This window comes from Condylostylus longicornis, unplaced genomic scaffold (assembly GCF_029603195.1).
Source record: "Condylostylus longicornis isolate FDR11 unplaced genomic scaffold, ASM2960319v2 ptg000038l, whole genome shotgun sequence".
NCBI lineage: Eukaryota > Metazoa > Arthropoda > Insecta > Diptera > Dolichopodidae > Condylostylus > Condylostylus longicornis.
In genome coordinates this window covers 9902668-9913529 of record NW_026578007.1, presented here as the reverse complement: position 1 = coordinate 9913529, position 10862 = coordinate 9902668, and the positions used below count along the sequence as shown (strand labels likewise).

At 24.7% G+C, this 10862-nt stretch overlaps 1 protein-coding gene across 1 annotated transcript; it reads left to right on the top strand.

Moving 5' to 3' along the window:
* Window positions 1–2991: 2991 nt before the first annotated feature.
* LOC129609280 (beta-mannosidase-like) lies at window positions 2992–10175 on the top strand. Its single transcript, XM_055521213.1, has 3 exons — window positions 2992–3297; window positions 3400–3600; window positions 10068–10175. The coding sequence occupies exons 1-3, from the start codon at window positions 2992–2994 to the stop codon at window positions 10173–10175; spliced, it is 615 nt and encodes a 204-aa protein (XP_055377188.1).
* Window positions 10176–10862: the final 687 nt, after the last annotated feature.

Sequence of the window (10862 nt, the reverse complement as noted above, 5' to 3'; positions counted from 1 at the left end):
ATTACGATTTTATGGCTGTTATTTGTCGTTCTTTGCCAAAAATTAAGAAGCAATACGTTGTAAATGCTCTCTAGTATCTGACTACTCAGTATTGATACACACATGCCTATAATATAAAAAGAATTTCAAAAAATATAATTAATTTTGGATTTATTGGACTTGGTCACAACAAAAATACTTTAGTTAAATTTAAAAAGATAAGCAAAAATATCATATTCGCAGAGATTTATTAAAATTTATTATATGAGGGGTGGTCAAGCTCTTCGTTAATTCAAGCCATATTTAAAAATTTGAAATTTTTCGAGAGCCAAAATTTAAATTGTATTAAAAAGTTATCATTCTTAACTTTCATATCATTCTTAACTAAAATGGAATTAAGTTTTTATATTAAATAATTTCCATTTATTTTTCAGTAACTTAATTTAACATTTTCAGTAAAATTTTTTAAAATATATTAACACAGAAGTTAAAATAGAACTTGGGTATATTTATCATTTGACTCGGGAGTCGCAGTTTGCCACACCAGTAATATTGTTTACTTTTTAGCACTTTTCCAAAAAAATTTTGAAAAAAAGTGCTTATTAGTTTCACTCTGTCCGTCCGTCCGTCCGTCCGTCCGTCCGTCCGTCTGTCTGTGTGTCTGTTTACAAAACTTCTACACCCTTGAAGATAGAAAGCTGAAATTTTGTACGTACATAGATTTTTACTAGAAACTTATTTTCGTAGAACAAAATTTTTATCTATCTCCGCCCCTTTAGAAGTTATACCCCCCCGAAACCCTAAAAATGCCATTCTTTAACTATTTAGTGCAATGAAACCATAAGGATTTTTCAAATTTTGCAAACGCAGAAAGGCAGTGGCTTGCTTCCCCTAGCGGGGTATACTAAAGGTTAACTTTGGAAAAACAAAATGGCCGCTCAAATTTACCGTTATCTAAAGTCCGTTTTTTTCAAATTTTTGATGTCGTTTATTTTCTAGACGCCAGCCTGTAGAAGCTTGAAACTTTATGGGCTTTTAGACATTAACAAATAGTTCATTTCGTTAGAAGAAAATTTTTTTCCATCTCCTTCCCCTCTCAAGTTATTGCCTCTTGAAATTTGTAAAATTTGAATTTTTGACACCTTATATTTCCGAAACCACAAGCTTTTTCAAATTTCTATAAACACAAAAAGCTAACGGTAAATTCCATGACATTAAAAAATATAATTATTTTTCTTAACTCACATAATTAAACCTTAAAATCGAGCATTATGTTAACCCCTCTTTATTTTAATTTTTGCTTTATTTCAAAGACTGCATGTATGTATCATCCTAAATATATGCAATCCTAGAAAGAGTTTTGTATATGAATGAAAATAATTTTTAGAATGTGTGATGTATACATAGACTGTATTTAAAAGCAGAATTTTCACTTGCTGAAGGGAAAAGTGCTACAATACAAACCATTGGTTTGACCCAACTTTATTAGAATTTATTGTTTACCACTTTGTTGAATCATAACGTTAATTCAAAGAAAGTGTACTAATTCACACTATACCAGCCATAAATAATTCTGTCCAAATTTTAAAATTAATCATCACTTGCAATAGTCAACTGGACTTCTTCATAAATCGGATTAATTTTTGGAAGCTGCACAACAATAAAAATTTTAATAAAATGTTAATGAGAATTTTCTACAATCATTGTTGAAACTGAAATTTTATACATATATTATTTTTTAAATTTCTCTTAAAATCTGTAACTATATACATATACGAGTATGTATATATATACACATATTTGTTTAACACAGGCGTAAACAGAAACTTCTATTGAGCAATTTAGAACAATATGCTTTTTGAACATTTCCAAACTTTGAATATTAATACATATATGTAAGTAAGTATATTTTCTAGTATAAGTGATCAGTCTTTAATTTTAATATTATTATTTTTATATTGTAGAATAAACTTGGAACAACAACAACTTTTAATAACAAATATGAATCATATTTTAATAACAATTAAAAATTTTATGAACCGGCATTGTTTTTTTATTTTTATTGTAAATATAGTGAAATGTAAATATGTAAACGGTTGTAATACTTGTAAATTTCACATTCTGTTCGTCAGCCATACGAATTAACATACACTTATACTTTGTAGATCGATAAGAACAGAAACTGTACAAAATATTAAACGTATAGGTCATCATGCAAGTATAGCAATAATTGCTGGTAATAATGAAAATGAAGCTGCATTAGTACAAAATTGGTAAGAAATTTAATTTTAATTTAACACTTTAAATTGTTAAATTTATTTTGAAATATTAAAATAAAATTTATTCGACATAATTTATATTATAAAATTTAAAGGTACAATACAAAATCTGAGCAGAAACGTTTTGAAAAAGAATATCGGCTTTTATATAATGCAACAATCAACGATAAGTTAAGAAAATTTTATAATCATCCATCAAGACCAGATCCATTAACATCATCACCATCAAATTGTGATAAAACTATTGAAGATGATTTTATATCACCACAGCCACAAGATCCAAATTATGGTGACAGTAAGTTATATGTTAATAAAAATATTCAGTTTTATTTCAATTTGGTTTTTGAAAATCTTTTGGGTCCAAAATTTTTCTCGAATTAATTTTCATTCATTTTAGAATATTGTTACTCAAAGAAATCCATAGCATCACAAATTTTTTAAGATTTTATTAGAAAACTTTATTACTCTCGCTCTTTTACAATAATATTCGATCTCCATTATTATTTAGAAAAAAATATGATTCTGATGTAACCTTAAAATTTTCCAAAAAAATTTTAATAAAAATAATTTATCACAATTGTTATAAAAAATTTTTTGTAATTATTGTTTTTTTTTAGTACATTTCTATGAATATTTTCGTGATTGGTCTGATCCAGACGTATATCCAATACCAAGATTTTCATCAGAATATGGTTTTCAATCATTACCACAAAAATCTGCATGAGATAGAATTATGTATAATCATGATAATTTCAATGATTTATTAGAACATTGTCCACATTTACCATTTGGTAATGAAATAAGATCATGTTTAATATTCCGAAAATTACCATTAATAACATCAGATCAACCAGATTATGCTGAAAATATTATATACTTTAGTCAACTTACACAAGCTTTAGCTACAAAATTAGAAACTGAAATTCTTCGTAAAAATCGTAATAGTAAACATAATACAATGGGTGCATTATATTGCCAATTAAATGATGTTTGGATAGCACCATCATGGTCTAGTATTGATTTTAATGGAAATTATAAGGTAAAAAAAATAAAATATACTAACTAAGTTTTACAATTCAATAATTTAAATCTTTTGTTATATAAATTTTAATAAAAAAAAATTAATATTAATTATTTTTAGATTCTTCATTATTGGGCTAAAGAATTTATGAAACCAATATCAATAATAGCACATTCAAATAAAAGTACAAATGATGTTGAAATAACAGTTATAAGAGATACCATCGAAAAGTCACCATTAACCTTTAATATTATTCGGAATACTTTCTTATATAATACATTATCTCCAGCAAAAATATATGCAGCTAAAACTATTTCTATTGTAATTACTCTTCCTTAATACATGTAACACAAAAAAATATTTTAAAATTGATTAATTATATTTTAGAAACCAAATAGTGTATTGTCAGCTGATACATTCCAATTTGAATCAAATTTAGATCCAAAAACATATTTTTATGAGATTCTTCTTAAAGATAGTAGAGGTGATACTATTGCTAAAACATATCATTTTCCTCAACCTATTAAAAAAGCAGTCGGATTAAGAGATCCAAATATAGAGGTAAAATTTATAATTTTAGAATAATACTTAGTTAATAAATTGCTTAATTTTTCATTTAACCAAAAAAAACAGGTGGAAATTTATACAAGCAAATATCAGGCTCCAATTTCAAGTATTAGTATTGTTGTTAAAGTTAGTTATCCAGCATTATTCGTTTACATAGAAATTGTACATGATAATATTACAAGTTATACATTATCAGATAATGGTTTTATACAAACTGATCCAATTAAAATGATTTATTTAGAATATAGAAATGATTATAAAACATCAACAGAACATATTAAAATTTATACAGTAAATCAATATATGAATGAAAATTATCCAAAAACTGAAGAACTACCAGAAAGATGTAAAAAATAGAGATTTTTTGCTTATGAGAAAATTTCTTTTTTAATGATTAAAATTATGTATCCAAAAAATTCCTATTGTACTTTTTTAAATTGTTTATCCGAAACTTTTAATTATTATAATCTCTTGTATTTTTAAATTACCTTTATTAGCGTAAAATTGATATTGGATTTGATTGCTCAAATAAAAATTTTATTGCTTAATGTAGCAATTCATTATATTAAAAATTCGATTCAATCTGCAATCCAAACGTACATAGTACGCAAATAAATATATTTATAAAAAAATACTAAATACGTTAATTTTGTGAATAACACCCGAATCATAACAGCTTGAAGTTTACCATATTAAAGTTTAGTTTAGAAACTAGAGAAAATTGCAAAATTACGTCAATTAATTGAAAAACTAACAAAAATTTTTTTAAAAATTAAAAATTGGAATTTTTCAAACTCTAAACACACGCAACTTCGAAATTTCAGAATATCACAATGAAGAGGAATATCAATTAGAAAGCCGTTGTTTTAGGCTCCCCAAAACATATTTAAAGATAGTAAAGTACTTAGAAAGAAAATTCTGTGTATTTACATGAAACTTTATTATATTTTAAAATTTATTATTTCATGCAAACAAAAAAAAAATTTTCTTATAAAAATGGTAAAAATTGAATTTGAACTCAAGCATATTTTTTTTGTATAAACACAAAAAATGTCAAAATTTTGACGGATCCAGACCTAAGTCCGGTCTAAAAATTTACCAGTGACTACCCTTAAGCCTCGCGGTCGTACTGCAATTCTAAAAATCTAAGTCTAGGAAATGTTTTGAAAACTTTTAACTTAATCTAATAACACATTCACACAACAACTAACAAACACAACAACATTCACACAAAATATATAGGAACTAACTCTTAATATAAACCACCAAATTATAGTATACATATATTTTTTTCAAAAATATTTTTATTTTTTAAATATTCACGAGGATAAAATTTTTCTTTTTTCATTTTCAATTCAAAATGAAAATATTATTAAAATTTTTTTTTTAGAAAATGGTAAAATTTGGATTCGAACTCAAGACAAATTTTTTTGAAAAATTGCTGTCAATTTAAAATCAAAACATTATGAAGAGAAAAATATATAAGGAATTAGAATTGAATTAAAATTTTAAAACGGATAAGAAAATGGCTAAAATTACTTAAATATGCACATTAAGGAGTCTAAGGAAATTTATTAAGAAAAAATGAATCCAATGAGCGTTTACCATAAAGCTGAAAATAACAAGAACAATGAAAATTTCGAAATGTTTAAATGAACTTTTTTTAACAATAACCAGAATATTATGAAATTTTCATCTGGAATCAATTTTTCAAATCAAAAACATTTTTAATACGAAAAAGGAGACATGTAGTGTACACGGAGTTTGAATTTTTTATAGAAAAAATGGAAAAATTCAAATTAACAAAGCTGAGAATTTAATTCCAAAAACGTAAACAGCTGTATTTTCGACCTATTTTTCAAACCTCTGTCTAAAGAACACCTTTCTTTGATTTTGCTGTATTAGTACATTGGTTTCGATCGGTTTTAAACAAATTTTTAGATGAAATTTTTAATTTTTAAATTTTAGCATAAAATATCTACCTAATTCAGTCTGTAAGCAAGCTATAGAAACTTATGGAAAATTATTATTATAGTGACGAATTATTTGTATACATAATGGTTCATGCTTATAACAAAAATTGGTTGCGATTAAGAAGCACAAATATGCACGAAGTTTTACAATTTCTTTTTTTTTTTTATTGTATATTTTTCAAAATTACATTTTCTAACAATTTGATAACATTCTTACTTTCTCACTATATAAAACTATTTCCTCACAAAAAGGATAACAAGAATGTTCCTAATATAGTCTTAAAAGAATGTACCTAAAACGGTCTTAAAGTTTTTTAATTGTATTTGTAACCCTGAAGCAAAACATAGGACCACAATAATAAAAATTTTTTCTTAAATTTTATGTGAAATTACAACATTCTCTGCAAAAAATTGAACTATTCATGCCCCAACAAAAACTAAATAATAAAGTCAAAATTATATCGGAAGCGCTGTGGACTCGAAAATCACCTTAGTTATGGAACATTTATTTAAAAACATATTTAATTTTTATTTGTAACTTTATGTAGATTTTTGTAGAACCGAATTATATGCGCGAGACCGAATTATATTCGTATGACTGAAGAAAGATGCCCTGATTTAACAACATTACACAAAAGTGCAATATCCCCATTTGATTTGTTGGAAATTTTTGGTCGAAAATACCGTCGAATTGGATGTTTTTCTGTCCCTCACACAAATAATCATTTTTATCGTTTTCATTATCCTATTGAACGATATTTTCATATATCAAAATCATTTACAAATAAAGAAGATTTAAGAAACTTTTATTTTGAAATCATTTTTCGACACATTGGACTTATTGAGAGTCAAATGTGTCTATTATAATTTAAAAATCTTAATACCGAAATAATTCAATCGATTAACATTAACTTAGGAAAAAGTTTAACTTATATTGCCAAATCAAATTCAGGATAACATACAAGAAGCAGTATTACAACAAATGATACTAATAATTTTGAAAATTTAATAAAAATTTTATCATTATTTTGAAAATAATAATTCAATAAATTTTACAGATTTATGATGGGGAATGGCATCGTCTTCAAGTTGAAATTATTCCAATGAGAGAAGTGATTGAAAATAATGATGACAATTATGAAGAATATTGAAGTAAAACAATTAAATTTCATGAAGATTGTATTCTTTTTGGTGAAGGTAATATTCTAGATTCAACACCATTTAATACAATTGATCAAATTGGAATATTTTTTAAAAATAATTTAAAGAATTCGTTTACAGATGTAAGATTTTCTATAACTATAGGCAAGTTTATGTATTAAAAAAGTTTCTATTTTAGTTCAATGTGCTATAAATGAGGATGCAGTATAATTATGAAGAAATAACATGTAAACAAACTACATAATTAATAAACAGATTACTTGAAAAGTGTTACTAAATTAAGAAGGAATTCTCTAATAAATACACTATGCTTAATAAAATACTTTAGCTAGACTTTAATACATTTTAAAACTTGCATTTATTTTAGGTACGACATCAAGAGTTTAAATTACGATTTTATGGCTGCTATTTGTCGTTCTTTGCCAAAAATGAAGAAACAATACGTTGTAAATGCTCTCTAGTATCTGACTACTCAGTATTGATACACACTTGCCTATAATATAAAAAGAATTTCAAAAAATATAATTAATGATTTTGGATTTATTGGACTTAGTCACAACAAAAATACTTTAGTTAAATTTAAAAAGATAAGCAAAAATATCATATTCGCAGAGATTTATTAAAATTTATTATATGAGGGGTGGTCAAGCTCTTCGTTAATTCAAGCCATATTTAAAAATTTGAAATTTTTCGAAAGCCAAAATTTAAATTGTATTAAAAAGTTATCATTCTTAACTTTCATATCATTCTTAACTAAAATGGAATTAAATTTTTATATTAAATAATTTCCATTTATTTTTCAGTAATTTAATTTAACTTTTTCAGTAAATTTTTTTAAAATATATTAACACAGAGGCTAAAATAGAACTTGGGTATATTTATCATTTGACTCGGGAGTCGCAGTTTTCCACACCAGTAATATTGTTTACTTTTTAGAATTTATTGTTTACCACTTTGTTGAATCATAACGTTAATTCAAAGAAAGTGTACTAATTCACACTATACCAGCCATAAATAATTCTGTCCAAATTTTGAAATTAATCATCACTTGCAATAGTCAACTGGACTTCTTCATAAATCGGATAAATTCTCGGAAGCTGCACAACAATAAAAATTTTAATAAAATGTTAATGAGAATTTTCTACAATCATTGTTGAAACTGAAATTTTATACATATATTATTTTTTAAATTTCTCTTAAAATCTGTAACTATATACATATACGAGTATGTATATATATACACATATTTGTTTAACACAGGTGTAAACAGAAACTTCTATTGAGCAATTTAGAACAATTTGCTTTTTGAACATTTCCAAACTTTGAATATTAATACATATATATATGTAAGTATATTTTCTAGTATAAGTGATCACTCTTTAATTTTAATACGAGTATTATTATTTTTATATTGTAGAATAAACTCGGAACAACAACAACTTTTAATAACAAATATGAATCATATTTTAATAACAATTAAAAATTTTATGAACCGGCATTGTTTTATTATTTTTATTGTAAATATAGTGAAATGTAAATATGTAAACGGTTGTAATACTTGTAAATTTCACATTCTGTTCGTCAGCCATACGAATTAACATACACTTATACTTTGTAGATCGATAAAAACAGAAACTGTACAAAATATTAAACGTATAGGTCATCATGCAAGTATAGCAATAATTGCTGGTAATAATGAAAATGAAGCTGCATTAGTACAAAATTGGTAAGAAATTTAATTTTAAGATTTACACTTTAAGTTGTTAAATTTATTTTGAAATATTAAAATAAAATTTATTCGACATAATTTATATTATAAAATTTAAAGGTACAATGCAAAACCTGAGCAGAAACGTTTTGAAAAAGAACATCGGCTTTTATATAATGCATCAATCAACGATAAGTTAAGAAAATTTTATAATCATCCATCAAGACCAGATCCATTAACATCATCACCATCAAATTGTGATAAAACTATTGAAGATGATTTTATATCACCACAGCCACAAGTTCCAAATTATGGTGACAGTAACTTATATGTTAATAAAAATATTCAGTTTTATTTCAATTTGGTTTTTGAAAATCATTTGGGTCCAAAATTTTTCTCGAATTAATTTTCATTCATTATAGAATTTATTTATTTCAATTGTTACTCAAAGAAATCCATAGCATCACCAATTTTTTAAGATTTTATTAGAAAACTTTATTACTCTCGCTTTTTTACAAAATTTTAATAAAAATAATTTATCACAATTGTTATAAAAAATTTTTTGTAATTATTGTTTTTTTTTTTTTAGTACATTTCTATGAATATTTTAGTGATTGGTCTGATCCAGACGTATATCCAATACCAAGATTTTCATCAGAATATTGTTTTCAATCATTACCACAAAAATCTGCATGGGATAAAATTATGTATAATCATGATAATTTCAATGATTTATTAGAACATCGTCAACATTTACCATTAGGTAATGAAATAAGATCATGTTTAATATTCCGACAATTACCATTAATAACATCAGATCAACCAGATTATGCTGAAAATATTATATACCTTAGGCAACTTACACAAGCTTTAGCTACAAAATTAGAAACTGAAATTCTTCGTAAAAATCGTAATAGTAAACATAATACAATGGGTGCATTATATTGGCAATTAAATGATGTTTGGATAGCACCATCATGGTCTAGTATTGATTTTAATGGAAATTATAAGGTAAAAAAAATAAAATATACTAACTAAGTTTTACAATTCAATAATTTAAATCTTTTGTTATTTAAATTTTAATAAAAAAAATTAATATTAATTATTTTTAGTTTCTTCATTATTGGGCTAAAGAATTTATGAAACCAATATCAATAATAGCACATTCAAGTAAAAGTACAAATGATGTTGAAATAACAGTTATAAGAGATACCATCGAAAAGTCACCATTAACCTTTAATATTATTCGGAATACTTTCTTATATAATACATTAGCTCCAGCAAAAATATATGCAGCCAAAACTATTTCTATTGTAATTATTCTTCCTTAATACATGTAACACAAAAAAATATTTTAAAATTGATTAATTATATTTTAGAAACCAAATAGTGTATTGTCAGCTGATACATTCCAACTTGAATCAAATTTAGATCCAAAAACATATTTTTATGAGATTCTTCTTAAAGATGGTAGAGGCTATTGCTAAAACATATAATTTTCCTCAACCTATTAAAAAAGCAGTCGGATTAAGAGATCCAAATATAGAGGTAAAATTTATAATTGTAGAATAATACTTAGTTAATAAATTGCTTAATTTTTCATTTAACCAAAAAAAAACAGGTGGAAATTTATACAAGCAAATATCAGGCTCCAATTTCAAGTATTAGTATTGGTGTTAAAGTTAGTTATCCAGCATTATTCGTTTACATAGAAATTGTACATGATAATATTACAAGTTATACATTATCAGATAATGGTTTTATACAAACTGATCCAATTAAAATGATTTATTTAGAATATAGAAATGATTATAAAGTATCAACAGAACATATTAAAATTTATACAGTAAATCAATATATGAATGAAAATTATCCAACAACTGAAGAACTACCAAAAAAAAAGATGTAAAAAATAGAGATTTTTTGCTTTGTACACCCGAATCATAACAGCTTCAAGTTTACCATATTAAAGTTTAGTTTAGAAACTAGAGAAAATTGCAAAATTACGTCAATTAATTGAAAAACTAACAAAAATTTTTTTAAAAATTAAAAATTGGAATTTTTTAAACTCTAAACACACGCAACTTCGAAATTTGAGAATATCACAATGAAGAGGAATATCAATTAGAAAGCCGTTGTTTTAGGCTCCCCAAAACATATTTAAAGATAGTAAA